Below are 18,128 nucleotides of genomic sequence, written 5' to 3'. Positions count from 1 at the left end.
CTTAAAACCGATCCCTTCCTATTCCATTCACTTCCTGCATTGGGAGTAGTAGTAGCACGCGAGTGCATAGTCGACGCGAACGGACCCTGTAATAGCCAAATAATACCTTGGCTGGGCGTGAAGTAAGGTCCGATTACCGCTCATCGGAGCCTACGCATTCTACCCCGTAACACGGTGAAACGTCTCGGCCGGAATTTAAATGTAGTCAATAAAAAACGAGAAAAAAAAAAATACGAGTGAAATCTCCGAAGTTATAATCTGTGCTGCGCACTCGTACCCGATGCGATAAGCTAAAGCAAAGCTTCAGGGTCTTATATCCATAGGAACTTGTGGGATCCAATTCGAAAGTGAAGATTTACGAGTTCTCGATCTCTGTAACTGAAGTTTGCTTACAGCTGATTGGTACAGAGTTGATTCTATACTTGTGTACTAAACCGACTACAAGAAGGACTAAAGAAAGAAAGAAAGAAAGAAAGAGGATATCAATTGCAAAAAATCGTCGCGCAGCAGGATGTTTGCCTCTGCAACTCACAAAGAGAACGATTGTCGAAGTGCATATTTGCCTGTATGACAAATCGGCGGGTTCTCCCCCTTCTTTGAAGAAGAGTAGTTTCGATCGCCAGACGATCCGAAAAGCATGCTGGCAAAGGTGGTGGAGGAGGAGGAGGAGAAGGGAACACTTTCCCTTGGTAAATTTGAACGAGAGAGGTGAGGGATGGCACCTCCTCGATGCTCGAAGGAAAGGAGAGAGAGTAACCGTGGTAAAACTGGTAAGTATGTCGAGGTCTCTTCACGGACAGTCGTCATAGTCGCATAGTACCTAGCACGTAAGGATCATCCGTGGGATATTTATTTATAAATTGCATTGAGCTTTGCTGCAGGCCTTTATTACGTTAAAATTATTAATTATTTCCCGCACGCAACGGTGTTACGCGAATAGTCGGTATATTAAACCTGTTTCTTTTCATTTTTTTTTTCTACGCAAGGTGACAATATCGATATAAGATTAAGAATAAATTCGCGAAAGGTAATTCGACTATGAACGATATTTTCTATCCATTCACAGATTAGACCTAGCCGGGTTATACAATATATCTAATCAAACGTCCAACTGGTGCGATACGAATAGACACGCACAACACACGCGTTGCTGGAGGATACAGTGAGCGGTTCACCGGTGACAAAAGTGCGTTATTTGATATCGATCTGGGAATGTCAGTGACGAGATATCATCGTTGTTAACTTGAAATAATGAAGGATTTACCGTCAGTGATAATCGGTAAGTAAATATTTGATTCAAAGTTCTCTTTTAACGTAACAACGTTAAGACCGCGATCTGAAACGAATCTTTTATTTATCGGCCAAAATGTTAGAGGAATCCAGCTGGACCGATTAGTCTTTCATCACCGGGATGTAATTATCTCTTAATTTCCTTTTATTACTCACGATATTACGATACCGTTACCGTACATAATTAATTATCAGTGAAAATACTTTCTCCGCGCGTATATGCAAAAACCAGCAGCCCGGAACTTTGCATTAATTTAAAATTTCACTTATAATTACAACCTGCGATCGATCGATTGTTACTAATTGTTATACGTATATATACACCCGTACACTTGTTCCATCTTAAAAAGACAGCGAACGAAACACGTGGTCGTGTACGTATAATGTGTACAAGAGTTTCAACTTTGACGGGTCATTTTCTACACACACGCGTGCTGCACGCGTAGGAAAATCATTCGCGTACATCGGTAAAGAAATGAGAATAGAAGCGAGTTAATTGGGTTAATTAAACCTAAATTCTATTGTACCGTACAAACTTCACCGAGTCGCGGTCAACCGTGGTTCTGATGTACCTGCACCAGTGAGGTTGAACCAGAGACTCGGATTTCTCTCTGGGAATGTGCTCTTCTGGTTTGAGATTGGCTCTCTGGCCTCTGAGAACACATGAAACGTTAACCTCGAGGGATAAAAAAGACTTGAAAAAGTGACGAGTAAAAAACTAAGGCGGAGAAAATAAAACAGGGCAGTTCGGAGTTCATCGAGCGGTTCACGCGTCCTCTGTTGTAATCTTTCTCTCCGCAATCTAGGGGCGAGGCCCCGAGACTTTCTATGTAAGACACTCCGCGAACGGTTTGAATAGAACATAACAGCGTAAACGTATAACTTGAACGACGTTTCATGTATGAATAAAAAAAAAAAGAATGGTTTCAATAGCTTCTAAGGATTTTATTAATTTTGTCTACCGCAGCAACGAGACGATGAATTCGTCACGTAACGTTGAAAAGAAGAGATGCTCATAGTTTTAATACCCAGTTGCAGTTCCTCGTTTCTTTCAATTCTGAAACAATGATTCCGGTTATTCGTAACGGTTTGAGCTGACGTTATACAACCGGCGCGAGTATACTATAATAATACGTCAAATTCTTGTTGGCCTCATGATTAACGCATGAGCCGCGTTGATCGCAATCATTGCGTAAACGCAGTTCGCGCATGTATGTACGTGCTTACGTAGGATAAGTTCACTAATGCCTTGGACCCCCGGCTAACTTGTTTTCGGACCAAAATTAAACGCGAGTTCGATTCCATGCGAATAATGTGATAGTGACTACCGATCTCTCACGTTGGCTGGATCGCCAGCCGTAAGCCCAATGCATTCGATAACTTTTGTTGATAATTTTTTTCTGCGTAGAAAAATTCGTTCGATAATTTCAAATTTTTTCAACATTAAAGAGGAATCCATAAAGTAACGCGGAAAATTTTCTTTGTTCGTTCGAAGAACGTACACTTGTCGCTATCGTCCGAAGCAGTATTAAAATTCCCTTTTCTTAATAAAAAAAAAATCAAATTTGCATAATTTTGCTTCAGGCGACGGCGCAAAGCGTACTTTTTGACAATCTCTTTGTTTTTGTTTCTGATGCATGAAAGTTGAGGTATCGTGTCAGCTAGATAGGGTAAAAGTTCGGGCGGCCATAACAGCGAGATTTACTATGAAAAACGAATAAAAAAATTTTCCCTCCTACTTTGCAAACCCCTTTCTTATGTGTAAAAAATTTTAAATTATCTAACAAATTTTATTACGATAAAAAAAAGTCATTGAGATGTGAGACTACTCCCAATAACGTAAGAATTCCATTGAACCGGAGCTGAACTGATTGAAAAGATGAAAGAAAAGTATTTTCTTCGAACATAAAAAGTGTACAAGAGCGTAAGAAGACACATTCCCGCGATGATGTCATTCGAAGGCGATTCTTATACCTATACTGCAGACGCTTCGGCCAATGCGGTGCATCCGGGTTCGAAATTTCTTAGCCCGGTAGTTCCGTGTCCGGATACGATAATCAGGTCAGAGATCCGGACGGGTTGGAGAATTATTCTAATTTACAGCAACTTCAACGTTCGTGGATCCTTGTAAATTACCACGGATCGTTGACCAATCCGAATCGGTTCCGAGTATAACATTTCGACAGGATGCGTTTCATGGCGCGGTTCTTAATAACAAAGATAAGAAAAAAAATAAATAAAAATAAAAAAAGAGAAACGAAAGCATGAACAAATAAATAAATCAACGTAAGTGCTACAGCCGGATCCTTGAGCTGCGGATCAATTATCGTTACTTATGCAAATGCGTGACAAATTTAAAAATTACAAGCACGATCGTGCCTTCCGCAAGCTCTCGGCGCATCGGAATCTCCTCGAACGCTTATTTACCACTGCATTTTTATCATTTAGGCGTGTGATTTTTGCTTCGCCGCGTTTCTCTTTCCTCTCTTTAATTTTCACAACGCCTCTCAAAGTCTTATCCCGACATCCATCTCTCCCAACGTACAACTCGGTAGTGATTATTCGTTATCTTTTGCCACTCGGTTAAAAAGCAATAGTTTCTCGTCGCTTCTGCCTTACGCTGATGTACCTCGCATGGTCAATGACGGGAGTAACGTGGCATCGACAGTGAACCGTGAGGCACACTTTCTCGAGCGTGGCACAGGACTTTCACCGTCGATGAAGTCGTACGATCTATGTACATACGTACCTGTACGTGTGTTTCTGTTTACTCGTTATACGCCGTGCATCGGATCGAAAATAAGCATGATGCGTCACCCGTCACCGACGATTGAATTCTGTATACTTTATTAATTCTTTCAATGAAACTCACTGTCATTCCGATCACTTCTTATTATATCCGTATGCAAACGCGGATCTGTAAAAAAGATGTTTGTACGCAATATCAATGATACGAGTGAGGTTTCGGACACGAAACGAGTCCCTGAGAAATATACCGATTTATTCCAGTACTAAGAATTATTACAATATGCCTGTAGCTAATCGTAAGGGTTTTTCACTGAAACAAATGTAACGCTCGACGATGAATGCTCGGAAGACTGGAAAGTTGCGGTTTCGCTACACAATTCGCAAAGGCGAAGTTTCTCGTCGCTGAATCAATATATACATAGATGCATAGATTGTAATATAATAAAACGCGTGCACGCGAATAAGTGCTCGTATACCGAAACGCCTTTATTCTCTTTCTTCCCGAGACTGTATCGAAAGACTTGAAAGAATTAAGCAGAACGAACTCGTCGTTTTTTTTTTTATTTTAAAAAAGACCCATTCACGGTGTCGGACCTATTTTTACCGATACCACTTCCCGAAGGAAATATGATTAGCGTCTGTACGCAATTGTCACGCGGCATGGCGTGCGTTAGCAAAAAATTTTAAATAAAATATACCTATTTTTATTCATACAAAGACTTTTACCCTGTAATACGGTTGTACAGCTGGTGCAGTCGTAGATCAGTTGGTTTTCTAAAATGCTCCAATTTCAAACGGTCACGGTATTATAATATCGTATCGTAACGCGTGTATGTTCAGTAAGCCAACAACAATAACAACAACAACAACGAACGTGAAAGTAGTATGAAACCGCCTGTAATTATTATTATAAATACAGCGATAAGTTATTTGTTGCCACTACTTTTTCTTTCCACGCACAGCTGATCATTCCTCACGATCCTCGTACGCAATTAATTAAAACTGAACAGAATTAATCGGATGGAAATATTGAGATTTCGAAGTGAAAGGTCGAATTGCAGATTTTCAAGCAAAACTGACTATTTTCAATTTCGGATCGCTGGTTAGTTTCGTTTCCTTTCGTTTAAATCGAAAATGAACCGAACGATCTGTTTAACTTTTATACCAGGCTATAATTCTCACATTCATGTCGATGAAAGTTGCTATGACAACGAATTCTTACAGAAATTGGAACAGTTTCGTATTTTTTTTTTTCCTTTCGTATAATATCGCAGATACGCATAGTTTTTCATAGATTCTCCTAAAAAATTTTAGTACATCGTACATATTTTACTAAAAAAATACTAGTTTTATGGAAGTCTATAATTTTTTATGAATATCTACATTTTCTTATAAAAAAATGATGTATTTTTATAATTTTTTATGAAAATACGTAACGTTTCAATATCTTTTTTTACGAAATAACACGAAATGGCCCAATTTCTATAAAAATTCTTGGTATGTGGTTGAATCATCTTGAAATGCAATTTTTCTGTGTATCTAACAATAAGCTTATATTTCTATTTCAGATTTATTTATTATATGGAATGTAGTAACTGCAGGGACGATTACACACGCTCAGGAAAATCTAAACTACTATTATAATCAACGTGAGTAAAAAATATTCGCTATTAGATCAGAGTTGTTCAAAGAAATTGAGAAAAATCTTTCAACAATATTCGAACAATCGCATACTGCACAGATCTTGCCATTTTCAAACTTATTTTCAAATGTTCTCTTAAAAATTTTGTACTTTAAGAATATTTCACACGGTTGTACGATTTCAACTTCAAGCATTATTTTCAGAATATCCTTCTCGTTAACGACAAGTTATTTGTAACAACCCTTCGAATACCTGACAATCGATGAAAAATGACCAATGCGTGTATAAATTTCAATAAACAGCACCTGGTGGCTACAGATTTCAAGAATCCCGTTACTCGACACCGGTCAGACGATGGGCACCAGACTCTCCGGGCTGGGACGGCGGACCGAGGAGGGGAGTAATCCTGCGAAGAGACACTCAGGATCGTCCGCCGTCTACGTACTACATCCAGGCGACGAGAGAAACGGAGCAGAGCGATCCCCTAGTGACGATATCTGAGACTCTGGGCGCGCTAAACACAGTAGGAAGTTATATAGTGAACATGACACGTGGGGTAGAATCGTCGGACAATCCACCCAAGGAGCTGCCGTCAGCCATATACACGATATCGAAAAACATTCTTGGCAGAAACGTAACTGACAGCATAGCTCCTCTGGTTCGTGGTGTGACGATGCCTATAAGACTTGGCGGTTCCTCAACTACACAGCTACACCCGCTAAGCGAAGAACTCGCCAACAAAGACTCGTCCTCGAATCCGTCCGAATGCACGACTGCGGAGGGAGGGCCAGGAAAATGTCAGGATTTGAGTAACTGTCCTCAGCTTCTTTTGGACCTCACTAAACTCAGGCAATCTTTGTGCTTCAAAAGCTTATTTGTGCCCGGAGTCTGCTGTCCTATGAACGGCGGATCCCAGCCCGATGAAAGGTAAGTAAAGAGATACTCTGCAAGTTGGGAACAAAGTTTTTCTCGATACTGTATCCGTTGAACTTGGCCGTTACTGATTCGCCGCTTCGTATTTTCAGACCTACAAGTACCGACGGCACCTATCCTGGCAGCGGTAGTGGTACGCGCCCCACCAGGCCACCGTATCAACGTCCAACCAGACCGTCGACTCCCAGGCCGATCCCTCTTCTCCCAGTAACTTCCGAGGCCCCTTTGACAACGGATTCTACTCCCGAATCATTTCCGTCGAGTAATACAACTGGCTCTGAGATTATAGATACAATAGATAACAACTATATCCAAGACGACGAAGGTAGTAGTTGAACAGTGAAAACCCCTGACTAATCGATAAAAAATTGATGAATAGAAGAAAGTTGCAAAGTTTGATATTTCAACGGAGACGCAATCTTTGTGATTAATTCCTCAAGGATCCTACTTCACTAGACAATATTTTCAGAATGCGGAGTACGAAATGCCGGCAAGTACAGAGTCGTGGGTGGAGAGGAAGCTCTGCCGGGGCGTTGGCCATGGATGGCTGCCATATTCCTACACGGTGCAAGGCGCACAGAATTCTGGTGCGGAGGGTCGTTGGTGGGTCCTCGACACATTTTGACTGCCGCCCATTGCACAAGGGATCAGCGGCAGCGACCGTAATTACAATTATTCCTCATGTTCGACCGATTGTAAGTATAAGTCTGCGACAAGTATGGAACTGAATAAGTTTTTACCTCCCACAGGTTTGCGGCGAGACAATTTACAGTTCGTCTCGGTGACATTGACTTGGAACGTGACGACGAACCCTCCACACCGGAGACTTACAAGGTGAAAGAAATTCGAGCGCACCCGAAATTCTCTAGGGTTGGATTCTACAATGACATAGCGATACTGGAGCTGAACAGACCCGTTAGGAAAACTCCATATATAACACCGCTCTGTCTGCCTCCTGCGCGATTCAAAGGAGAGCCTTTCGCCGGTGCCAGACCAACCGTGGTGGGCTGGGGGACAACGTATTACGGTAATTTTCAAAGAAACTTTGCCACTGTTCGAAATAACACTAAAACATTCGGCAGGTGGTAAGGAGAGCACGGTCCAGCGTCAAGCTGTGCTGCCTGTTTGGAGAAACGAGGATTGCAATGCCGCCTACTTCCAGCCGATAACCAGCAACTTTCTTTGCGCGGGATTCAGTCAGGGAGGCAAAGACGCTTGCCAGGGAGATTCTGGCGGTCCACTTATGCTCAGGACCGAAGGTCGTTGGATGCAAGTCGGTATTGTTTCATTTGGAAATAAATGCGGGGAGCCCGGATATCCAGGAGTATATACTCGTGTTACCGAATACATTGACTGGATAAAAGAAAATATTTACTGAAATCTACTATGTTCTGAGTATCGTTGGATATTCTGAACCTCGTCAGAGAGCCTCCATGGCGAACTAGATTTTTCTGGTTGAAGAATTATGTTTTGCCGAAGCGACGTGATGAGAAATAAACTTAAGATCTCTTCTATCCACGAAATATCGTGCTTGCGGAAAATTAATGAAGATATAATTTATTGCTTCGATTATCAAACGTGTCGCTACTGTAGTTAATTTTTATATCCGTTAAACAATCGACAACAATATAATTCGGCTTCGATGTGATTTTATAATAATGATCGCAAGTAGAAGCAGCCTGCATTTTTGACAACCGTGTAAAGTACAGCTGATTTAATTTGATGCTGGCTAAACAATCACATGAAAGTACTGTAACTAATTATATGTATATATATATAGGATTAGGCATCGTTTTTCGTGCTCTCGATAAAACGTGTTTGATGAAGAAGTGCTTCAAATGTTTCATAGAAGTTAATTTGAGTAATATATGAATACTTTTTACTGTAATATTAATTCTAACTGCAGGGTGGTTTTTGAACGTAACATAAGGCTGATTCGAAAGTTCAGTGTGCGCCATATAAATTTACAACGCTGCAACTTGACACGCATAGCGATATAGTACATACTGTTATCTAATTTATTCCATTTAGTTATTGATTTGATATACATACAACTAGCCGAACTGAATATATCATTAAAATTTTAAACAAACGAGTAGTTGAAAAAAATTGAATTACGCAGAATGATGTTGTTTACATTCGACGCGTATCTACATGCATATACTTACATTCCCATAATTAAAGTTAGTAGTTTTGAAGTAAGGAAATCAAATACAGTATTTAAATCTCGCAATAAAATAATTATGAGTAAAAGGATTTGAGAAAAATAAAAAACGAAAAACTGTAGAAAATAGACAAATATTATGAGCAAACTAAAACTTATTGGATAGATGTGGTGTAGGTCACATGGATAAAACCCGCCTCAAGCGATTAGATAAGGTACAGTATAGTAATCTCAATGAAACCCTCAAGTCTTGATTATTTTAACCATTTATTACTTTTGAGGTATTCTCCGTTACGCTTTTCGTCTCAAATTGCATCAAGAGATTGAGAAACTAAGCAAGCTTTTGAAGTTTCCCAAACATTTTAGTCAAATATTATTCTATTGCTGTAATCCAGGGTAACGTACAGGGACGCCGTTCTACAAGCCGCTTAAAATCTGAAGGAGAAACGTCTAGATTTGTTAAGTGTAGGCGACGGTTAAAACTTATAGGGAAGAGCTTCGCACTCTTTGTCAGAAGAAAAGCCAATAAAGAAAAACCTCTGATACGTCAGTCAGTCAGGAAATCCGTGTGCGTATTAAATCGACTACTCGAACATTGTTGCGGTATGGGAACAAAGTAGGGTAAATCGTTTTACGTACATTATTTGGTGATCCATTGTAGATCAAGTCCAGCAATAGCAAGCATGCCGGCGATTAAGAAAAAAGTGAGAAGTGTATCTGTTGAAAATTTGGGAAAAATTGTGAAGCAAATGATCAATGGAGTCCTGGAAGACAGCGGTAAAACTTTCCTCTTCCCTAACTTCGAAAGAAGATACATTTTACGGGTGGTTCTATATTTCAGACCATGTCGCAAAACTGCATCAAGCCGTATTCGAGGAGTATTATCGCAAGAGAATGGAAGACTTGAAGGATGAAAAGGCTGAAATTGATACTGATAAACTTGTCCAAGAAGCAAAGGTTTCCCAGGTTCGTTTTAGCCATGAGTGTACGACTATTTACAGGATGCAGAACTGTATACCATGGACCAAGTCTTACGGGCAAAATTTCATTCCACAGACTGAATCTGTCAATATTTCTGCGAATGAGGATGTTGTCGATCCTTTTCTCTGCAAGAGTGATTTGTGTAAAAAAACAAGTTCTTACAAAACGTGTTCTTGCACACTTGATGTTTCTGAATCAGAAGAGACATGTCAGGATGACGAATTCGTCGTTGGACACTCGTTAGAGTCTGGCGCTGCAGGTATTGAAGATGAAGATCACGAAGCAGCTGCAAACAGTGTTCAGGATGAAATTGTCGATCGCAAATCCCATGGAGAGGATTCTAGTGATGTATGTGTATCTTTTGCACTTAATTGATCTGCTGTAATCCATGGCTTTTGAAAACACTCTGTGATAATCTACATTTCACGATGTTGAACTTTACACTGCAGGTTCTGGAGGCTCCAGTGGTGCGTGTTGTGAGGAGGCCAAAATGCACTAGCCGGACTGTTTCACAAGCAGTCAAACGATCATCAGACATCGGCAGCTTATCAGATATCGCTCTGAGGTTGACCAATCATCATACCACAACAGATCTAACTCGAGCCTCGAGCAGAGTTGTCAGTGTTGAGACAAAGAGCAAAGAAGAAATAAACACCAAGAGAGACGCATGGAATAACGTAGAAATAATTGAAATAATCAAACGTCCGAACAGCTCACCGAGCAAAAAAGTTCCACGTGAAATGGAGAAGAAAGTAGAGAAAACAAGGTAAGCTAAAGCGAATCCATTTAAATTAATTCTCAAACTGGTTTTAAGATGCTTTGAGATATTTTTCTACCAGCGGTTTGATTCTCGTTCATCAATTTAGGGAAACTCTGGTGCAGTTGAAAAGCAAGGGGGAAATAACTTTCGAAAATTGGAAAAAAGCAAAGACCAACACTTATCAGCAAATCATCAGAGAAGAACAGAAGGTAAAACATCTCAAGCAAGCCGCTGAGGCTAGGCAAATGGAAAAAAGGGAGGCTGCGAGTCAGGTGAAATCTCTTTATCTAGAGTTAAAATTGAACACACATAAATTTTTGTTTTATTCGCCTAGGTACGAATGATATTTCTCAATTTTTCATCCCCCAGGCATACCTATACTGGCGAAGACAGCAAGATGCTCGACAGAGGCGATTGATTAATGCAAAGAAACGGGTGTTGGCGCATATAGAATCCAAAAAAATTCAGTCAAATGAGAAACGTTCTGCCAATTCCCAAGCTTTTAAAGTCTGGAAAAGGCAGAAGGACATCAAACTGAGGGAAAGAAAAACGTACATGATGTAAGTAGTTTTTCTACGTATGAGCTTGTTAATCAGATATGCCTAACGTGTAAGTAAAGAATAGCTTCGCTCAGTCGCGTTTAATTTCTCACTCAAGGGCGTATGGTCAACAACACACGCCGGAACAGCAGATAAAGCCCCAAAAACCTAAGCCAGGTGCCCATATTGCTTTCAATATGTGGTTGGATCAATTGGACTGTGTGTTGCATCAAAAGTATTTGCGAGAACGACGTTATCTTGTTCGATCGTTCTACTGCCAGCCGGCTTATTTTGGCACTGCGGCGTTATGCACAAGATAATCTATCCACACCACTAATAAAGAAGAAACCTTTATGTACCCAACAGACATTGCTAGTTGTAATAAGACGCACCTATTTTATTTCTATCTTGATAAAACATTGGTTTCATTTACACTTTTATAACTAATCATAAATCTTTGGTAAAGTAACACAGTACTTAAAAAAAAAAAAAAAAAACAGACTAGCAAAGAAGTACAAACATACAAATCAGCTTTGAAATGTGCAATGTTGCAACGCTTCATCGATGATGTGGTAAATAAAGTTCATGAATGTTTGTCTCACCCGATTTCTCTCAACTAAACCTAATTTTCCTGGCTCTAGTCCCGGAATGGTCAAAGTGTTAATTCCACTCTTTACGACGTAAGAGATGAATGCTAATTCCGAACCAGTGCACCAAATTTCGTATAAAATTGAATCGATAATAATTGGCATGGAATGGGTTTTTTAACAATCTCAAACTTTCCGTAAAATTTCAGTCAACTTTCCATAGTTTTCATGAACCAAGATTCGTTTTAGTGTCTCCATTTAAATTCATCAAAGCCTTCTGAACCAGCGCATCTAGGTTTTTTGGCAATTCTATTCCCCTCGGACTGTCTATAGACGGAAAATGAGTTTCTGTGTATGATAACTTATCTTTTGGTATGTTATTGCTTCTTTCTAAATCTTGCTCTTCGTCTCTGCCTTTTTCTATCTTTGAACTCATCGTTTTGGTACATTCACTGTATTCATCATAGCCCTCGAATCCTGAAAAATTTCAGAAACTATGTGGCAATATTCGAAGCATAATATTACAAAGGGTTATAGAATTTCTTCATTCAAATGCACGAAATCGACTTTGATGTACTTTCAAGTTTTTCAACTTTGGCAAACATTTCTTTTGCCCAATAATATTCACGAAATAATTTATCTACCTAATCTTGTATCCACGTCTGAGCCAGCGTATCCTTCGAGCAATTTTGATGTTGGCGATTGAACTGTATTTTCCAATTCGCATATTCTTAGCGCCAAAATCCTAAACAATATCAACGATTTTCAAGTAACGCGATAAGAATTCGATTTGGTGGTTGTAAACCGACAACAACAGTTATCTGAACTGTAATTTTAGTCACTCACTTGTTTGCTTTCTTCTGATGAGCCAGAGCCAACGTTTTGTCATTCAAGGCTTCGAGTAAGGCTGTGCAAAGCCGTCGAAGATCGTTCACGGCTGCTGCCGAAGCTTGAGCGGGTAGCTGAGATCCCTGTTGCAGTAATTGTTCAACTAACAAGAGATATTCAGTTATTAGAACAGTATGGGTGGTTAGTCTATTTACGGAACACGAATCACCTTGCTTGTGAGTCATGATAGTTCCAGCAGCTGAATTTCCTCCCAGTTTTATTGTTCCTTTTATTCTTTTACTATCCAACATGCTCTGAAAATAGTAATTAAAAAATATTGCGAGCATTAGCTAATGATTTTGGAAACAGAAAATATATAAGGCACAAAGTATGTAATGCTATATTTGCAAAAAGATGTACCTTATATTTGGCAAGAGATTGTTGAGCAAGTTCTCTTTCTTCTAGCAATTGTTGCGATCTCTCTTGCAAATACCTGCCACAATTATATATTTTATACATTTTGTGACTGCGGTGTTATTGTAAGAAATGTGCCAACACTATTGTCCTATCAGCGGTTAATATGTTTCGATAACTTTTCATCTATATACCTATTCTCGTTGATCAAAGAATCCAGATCGACTGGCTTTGTAGCATTCAGAGCTTTGGACAATTCGTGATTCAGGCGATGTGACTTGCATTTAAATGCGTCTCGTTCTATTTCTAATTCATGCTTTTCGTCGAGCAGAGTTTGAAGATCAGTCTGTAGTTGAGCGCACTACGGGGAATAGAAAAAATATGATCATCGAGTAGATATTTAACGTGTTGCTGCAAAGTCATGTTAGGTACGTAGGTACTTGATCATAGGAGGGACTTTTACAATTTTGTGTTTAATTCCAGGCTGGTAACGTTCGAGTTATTCGCGATAAGTGAAAAAATAATTCGGCCTCTGAGTTGAAGCAAAAACTAAAGACCATCTGAATTGCAAAAAGCGATTTGCTACCAGCCTACTAAATCGTAATTATAAAATTTGCAGGATTTACTTTAATGTTAAGTTTTTCTAATTGCTCTATCATCTCTTCTCTCTGATGAACGGCAGGGGCGAGTTGCGTCTCTGGCTGATCAATGCTGCAGTGAGAAGTTGTTCTTAATACTTTAATATCCCCTTGCGCGTCCCCCAGTTTTTGTCGTAAGGTCTTCACCTGAAGACGCAGACATTTGTTTTGCTCTCTGACTTCTGCCAAGAGTTCGATTGCTCGTGAATCGTCATCAATTTTAAATGTTCTAGGATTAGAAATAGAAACTGTATAATTCTGACTGAACTTTACTGTGGATCGATGAGTTTCCAATTTACTTTTTTTTTCTTCACAAGATTCAATACTGTCGTCTTCATTAAACACGTGCTCTTAGTGTAGGCTTGTCTTGTTTTTTAAATTAATACCAACCCATTTGATGCAGTCTCAGTCTTAGACAAGGATTCTGTTTTGAGTTTTAAAAATCTGTCCTGTATCTGTTCAGCCATCAGTTTGAATTGATCACGCTGCTTTCTGCATTTATCTAATTCTTGACTGAGCACCGCAAATGCTTCAATTTTGCTTTTCAGTTTTCTGGATAATGCGAAATCCTGCAATACATAATCGATTTCATAATGTGATAAGTCAGTAAAATTGCAATGGATTTGACATATGTGTACTTTTAACAGCTTTTTAACAGTATAAAAATATTTACGTCAGCTTCGTTAAGAGACTCATCACTTTCTCTGGCAAATTGCGTCTGACTTTCGAGTAGAGATGACATTTTTCAATATTTAATAATTCCACGATCCTCCACGATAAGCCTTAGGGAATAAGATATGTGAAAGATTATCGGGTGCGATTATTTTGCAAAGAACCATAGATCGAGGAATAACGCGTTGAGGTTAAGTTTCGAGTTGTTTGCCTTACTATTATCCCTGTTATCGCTGTGCTCTCACGGTTATCGAGTGAGCGACCCTGTTTTACTGACCGGATTTCGAACAGCAGCTTTGGATTTTGAAAATTTTAAAAATGTATAGTAGCAATAACAGGGATCCTCATTTTTCAAAACCTTAAAGCGTAAAGCGCATTATTAGATTTAGACAACGAAGAAAGAGCAAAATTGAAAACACATGCTATCAGGAAAGATTAATATATTTTTCCAAAAATTCGCATTGGTAATATAAATTTTGAATTTTTTCCTCTCTTCACAACTTTCATCAATTAGGTACTTAGGATTATTGGAGGTATTTCGTCGAGATATTCAAGTAGTCGTCGGTAGTTCGATATTAACGATGCAGTCATGCCTTTGCCGTGATATCTAAACATTCTTCAAGAAAAACTATATTCTTTCCTTTTTCGTTCAATATTTTAATTGTATAGAAACAATTACACTCGCAAATTATACAGGCGAATTTCCTTCAATTGTTATAGAGATCCCAGAGAGACACAGCGCCGTCTTTCCCGGCCGCAGCCATGAGGCATTTACTACCCCATGCCTCGACTTTACAGTCCGAATATGCGATGTCGTGGACCGACGTTTTGTGCTGATCCAGCACCGCGAGGGGCCGCAACGTTTTGAACGAGAAGATTCTCAGACGGCCGTCCCATCCACCAGCTGCAAACACCTTTGTATCCGGCCTTATAACTGCTACCGAGGTTCCAGCGTTCTTCAATGGAATTGTTGATTTCAGACTCATAGTGTGAGCCTTGGTTAAATTAAAAGCCTGTTACGAGGAAGGGAGAATTATTACTTATTAACATTGATACGGAACGAGTGAACTCTGATCCCTGGTCAACAAAAAATTCTCATTCAGCAAGCTACTGCTAAGGCTACAATTCTTTTCAACATCCCCATTTCTTGTCTACCTGTAATTTGTCGGTAACGCTACCGACTATTCCTCGCATCAGGTTAACGTCGAAATCCACGGTGAGTGGACATTCTTCGATAGAAAACCAGCTGAGAATGTTTCTCGCGTTTAAATCCCACACGGCTATCTGTCCGCTTTCATAGGCGACGATAACTAATTTTTTTCCCTGAACATCGAGAGGCTTGAAGGACATCACTTCGCCTAGTGCTTTCGGAGAAGAAACTTGATGAGGATCGAGCTTGTACGCTACATCCAAGGTCTTCAGAGAGAGAGCACCAATCACAGAATTTTCAAGAGGTATTAATATTTGATCCGACGAGAGCGTTTGACACCTGCCAAATAAAATTGGAATACAAACAAAGCACATTATTTTGCATCTTGGGGACTTTTTTGTTCAACAATAAAAAACGAAGCTAATCAATTAACAAATACCGGCAAAAGCTAATATGCCCGCTATCCAAAGTCTCCTCATGGATCCAATTAGAACCATCGGCCTTCCATACTTTGTAAGTCCCATTCTTCCCTTGCGTAACCAGAGTTTCGTCGAGAATAGAGCGAAGAGCCAGACATGGCTCAGGTCCGACAACTAGCCTCGACGTTTCTCTGCTTTTCTGTAAGCGGTCCAACATTGTATATAAAAAAAAAGACGTAACGCGATAGATTCAAGTGTTTCGTCTTGCCACTTGGCGGCAAGTGTGAAAACATCGGCAATGATGAATGTCGGAGAGTAGAAAAAAACAAAAAAGAAGAGACGATTGTCCAAACAAAAGGTGAGTAAGGCGACAATGTTACCCTGAGATCCCAGATGTGTACGGTTCCGGACTCGGCACCGGCGTAGAGATGCTCGACGTAGGGCGATACCCGAAAGAGGAGACAGTGGACGGGTCCGGTGTCGGGTCCCCGCAGAAGGAAAACTGGGTCCGGAGGTAGAATGGCCATCGAAGAGGGCGCAGAGGAGGCGACGGATCCGCGTTGAGGGTTTGCGTTGCGACAAAGCCAAAGAGCTACGTGTCGTCGAAGGATTGAGGGGACGGTTGGTTGAAATGCGCGTCGTGGAAATAGGTGATTTTAGAAGACGGGAGGCACTCGACGTCGCCGTTGTTGACTTGACGGATGCGTGGTGTGCGTGAGTTGAAATAATAGCTGCTGTATCGAAAACTCGTCAACAGTTCATGTTGATCGCAATAATTGATGAGAGGAGGCCGGGTGTTCGTAAGTATAATTGTCAAGGAATAAACCGGGAGTAACATAAACACAAATTTTTCAACTCGAAATAATGTCAAACCATTTTTTCCTGTTTTTTGCGTCCGTTTTCGTTCCCCCGTTGTCCTTCTTTATTTTTGATGTAATGGACGCGTCGGCAGGACCTCCCGTCTTCTATTTACAAAACGCCATTTAACTGCGATCAGCTGGGCTCTCCTCTATCTACCAGATCTCCGAGTGGTACTCGATTACATCGACAGATGGCGCTCAACGACCCGACACCCGCCGATCAGTATTTTACAGAGGCAGCGGGAGGCTTGCCGGAGTACCACGTTTGGATCCGGGGTCGTGTGGGAAGCCGTGATAGCAGTCCGGTAGCTTCTTTGTCGGCGGAGCCGTTTGACACGCGATTCAATAAGATTTTTTGATAACAAAAAATTTATTGGGGGGGGGGGGGGGGGGGGGTCGCAACTTCGACGCTCTAAAACGATACCTACTTTTGGGAGTTTTTTTTTTTATAAAGAAAACGAAAATACTTGAAGCAATTTGAATTTTATGACTTTATTATTTATAGTTTCAAGAGAACATTACAGAAATTTTTTATTGAAACTAATAACAAAATGGCGGCATGGGGCGTATAAGTAGCGAACGACCACGTTTTCAATCCGGTGAGGCAGGTTCATTTTCTATCCGATTGACTCGAAATTTTGACACAAACTTTGAAACTTGTCTATCGATTCGAGCTTGTGGCTGCTAGATTTTTGAATTTCAATCCTGAAATTTTTTTATGCAAATTTTTTGAACAATTTTTTTTCCTTAATTGTGTGTTTGAGAAAAAAAAAAATTTCAACATTTGGTCTACGAGCTGCAACCCGAAAGGCGATTTTTAACTGAAAAAGTTCTTTCCATCTGTTAGAATGCGCCACCTCAAAAGCCCTCGAGTTCGGAGTCGTTCGTTACTTATGTGCGCCATACCGCCATTTTGTTATTAATTTCAATGAAAAAATTTTAAAATGTTCTTGAAACTATAAATAATGAAGCCCTCAGACTCAAATTGCTCCAAGTGTTTTCATTGTCTTTAAATAAAACTCCTAAAAATAGGTATGATTTTAGACCATTGAGGAAAGGAAAGAGCCGAATTTCCTGAGGAAATAAGGCAATACGAATACGTACAACTAATCAAAGGAAAAATAGGAATCGCACCATGTGACATTGATTTGATGAAAGGTGAAACAAATTCGTACGAAAAATGAAAAATATAGATGTTTCTTTCAATTTATCGCAACTAAATTCTTACCTCTCTGAATTGCAAACTTCTTACAAGCAGCACAAAATGTATAAACAAATTTCAAACAATGAAGAGAAAAATCTCTTTTAAACGTAGGTACACCTTGCATCCGCGGCACAAATTTCGAAGAATATATTTTCGGCTGTGTAGAAGAGGCGTCTCGTAAGCATTATAAAGTACCTCTATTCTCGGTCCTCGAATCTTTTTGCAACGAATCGCTGAAAACTACGCAATATGTATATAATCCTACGCATAATACGTACATACGTATGGAAATGAAGGAG

At 39.9% G+C, this 18,128-nt stretch overlaps 4 protein-coding genes across 10 annotated transcripts; 2 read left to right on the top strand and 2 right to left on the bottom strand.

Annotated features, from left to right (window-relative positions):
* The first annotated feature begins 744 nt into the window (after positions 1-744).
* Positions 745-9,232, top strand: LOC124300241 (proclotting enzyme-like). 5 transcript variants are annotated; one of them, XM_046754108.1, is made up of 8 exons: positions 745-770; positions 1,067-1,279; positions 5,607-5,687; positions 5,983-6,607; positions 6,706-6,938; positions 7,083-7,275; positions 7,363-7,640; positions 7,696-9,232. In XM_046754108.1, the coding sequence occupies exons 2-8, from the start codon at positions 1,252-1,254 to the stop codon at positions 7,989-7,991; spliced, it is 1,734 nt and encodes a 577-aa protein (XP_046610064.1). In that variant the 5' UTR covers positions 745-770; positions 1,067-1,251; the 3' UTR covers positions 7,992-9,232. The 5 variants fall into 5 exon arrangements, with proteins under 5 accessions (XP_046610064.1, XP_046610062.1, XP_046610063.1 ...); XM_046754106.1 differs by lacking the exon at positions 745-770 and adding an exon at positions 796-827; XM_046754107.1 differs by lacking the exon at positions 745-770 and adding an exon at positions 819-939.
* Positions 9,233-9,533: 301 nt separating this feature from the next.
* LOC124300246 (uncharacterized) lies at positions 9,534-11,558 on the top strand. 2 transcript variants are annotated; one of them, XM_046754117.1, is made up of 6 exons: positions 9,534-9,743; positions 9,834-10,106; positions 10,208-10,524; positions 10,625-10,790; positions 10,888-11,078; positions 11,176-11,558. In XM_046754117.1, exons 1-6 carry the CDS (start codon positions 9,534-9,536, stop codon positions 11,375-11,377), a joined length of 1,359 nt encoding a protein of 452 aa, XP_046610073.1. In that variant the 3' UTR covers positions 11,378-11,558. The 2 variants fall into 2 exon arrangements, with proteins under 2 accessions (XP_046610073.1, XP_046610072.1); XM_046754116.1 differs by having other exon boundaries at positions 9,534-10,106.
* On the bottom strand, positions 11,431-14,538 carry LOC124300249 (coiled-coil domain-containing protein 149). 2 transcript variants are annotated; one of them, XM_046754120.1, is made up of 10 exons: positions 14,413-14,538; positions 14,198-14,306; positions 13,915-14,093; positions 13,513-13,753; positions 13,081-13,247; positions 12,893-12,965; positions 12,702-12,786; positions 12,491-12,635; positions 12,289-12,389; positions 11,431-12,121 (listed from the first exon to the last, which is right to left on the bottom strand). In XM_046754120.1, exons 2-10 carry the CDS (start codon positions 14,264-14,266, stop codon positions 11,871-11,873), a joined length of 1,311 nt encoding a protein of 436 aa, XP_046610076.1. In that variant the 5' UTR covers positions 14,267-14,306; positions 14,413-14,538; the 3' UTR covers positions 11,431-11,870. The 2 variants fall into 2 exon arrangements, with proteins under 2 accessions (XP_046610076.1, XP_046610077.1); XM_046754121.1 differs by lacking the exons at positions 14,198-14,306; positions 14,413-14,538 and having other exon boundaries at positions 13,513-13,706; positions 13,915-14,038.
* An 83-nt stretch (positions 14,539-14,621) lies between these two features.
* Positions 14,622-16,758, bottom strand: LOC124300251 (guanine nucleotide-binding protein subunit beta-like protein 1). Its single transcript, XM_046754123.1, has 4 exons — positions 16,146-16,758; positions 15,786-15,964; positions 15,352-15,685; positions 14,622-15,209 (listed from the first exon to the last, which is right to left on the bottom strand). The coding sequence occupies exons 1-4, from the start codon at positions 16,290-16,292 to the stop codon at positions 14,904-14,906; spliced, it is 966 nt and encodes a 321-aa protein (XP_046610079.1). The 5' UTR covers positions 16,293-16,758; the 3' UTR covers positions 14,622-14,903.
* Positions 16,759-18,128: the final 1,370 nt, after the last annotated feature.

Source organism: Neodiprion virginianus, chromosome 3 (assembly GCF_021901495.1).
Source record: "Neodiprion virginianus isolate iyNeoVirg1 chromosome 3, iyNeoVirg1.1, whole genome shotgun sequence".
In the NCBI taxonomy this organism is placed as follows: Eukaryota; Metazoa; Arthropoda; class Insecta; order Hymenoptera; family Diprionidae; genus Neodiprion; species Neodiprion virginianus.
Note: the sequence above shows the minus strand (reverse complement) of the source record. Positions and strands in the feature narration are given on the sequence as shown.

What these genes read in the sequence shown, in the direction of transcription:
- LOC124300241 (XM_046754108.1), top strand. Translation starts at nt 1,252, where the DNA reads ATGAAGGATTTACCGTCAGTGATAATCG. An exon ending in GGATCCCAGCCCGATGAAAG is followed by an intron (nt 6,608 to 6,705) that starts GTAAGTAAAGAG and finishes TCGTATTTTCAG; the next exon opens with ACCTACAAGTACCGACGGCA. An exon ending in CTGGGGGACAACGTATTACG is followed by an intron (nt 7,641 to 7,695) that starts GTAATTTTCAAA and finishes AACATTCGGCAG; the next exon opens with GTGGTAAGGAGAGCACGGTC.
- LOC124300246 (XM_046754116.1), top strand. Translation starts at nt 9,534, where the DNA reads ATGGAGTCCTGGAAGACAGCGGTAAAACTTTCCTCTTCCCTAACTTCG. An exon ending in ATGGAGAGGATTCTAGTGAT is followed by an intron (nt 10,107 to 10,207) that starts GTATGTGTATCT and finishes TTTACACTGCAG; the next exon opens with GTTCTGGAGGCTCCAGTGGT. An exon ending in AAGAAAGTAGAGAAAACAAG is followed by an intron (nt 10,525 to 10,624) that starts GTAAGCTAAAGC and finishes TCATCAATTTAG; the next exon opens with GGAAACTCTGGTGCAGTTGA.
- LOC124300249 (XM_046754120.1), bottom strand. Translation starts at nt 14,266, where the DNA reads ATGTCATCTCTACTCGAAAGTCAGACGCAATTTGCCAGAGAAAGTGAT. An exon ending in AGTCTCTTAACGAAGCTGAC is followed by an intron (nt 14,094 to 14,197) that starts GTAAATATTTTT and finishes TATGTATTGCAG; the next exon opens with GATTTCGCATTATCCAGAAA. An exon ending in AGACGTGGATACAAGATTAG is followed by an intron (nt 12,122 to 12,288) that starts GTAGATAAATTA and finishes GAAATTTTTCAG; the next exon opens with GATTCGAGGGCTATGATGAA.
- LOC124300251 (XM_046754123.1), bottom strand. Translation starts at nt 16,292, where the DNA reads ATGGCCATTCTACCTCCGGACCCAGTTTTCCTTCTGCGGGGACCCGAC. An exon ending in TACACATCTGGGATCTCAGG is followed by an intron (nt 15,965 to 16,145) that starts GTAACATTGTCG and finishes GACCGCTTACAG; the next exon opens with AAAAGCAGAGAAACGTCGAG. An exon ending in GGGCATATTAGCTTTTGCCG is followed by an intron (nt 15,686 to 15,785) that starts GTATTTGTTAAT and finishes TTTATTTGGCAG; the next exon opens with GTGTCAAACGCTCTCGTCGG.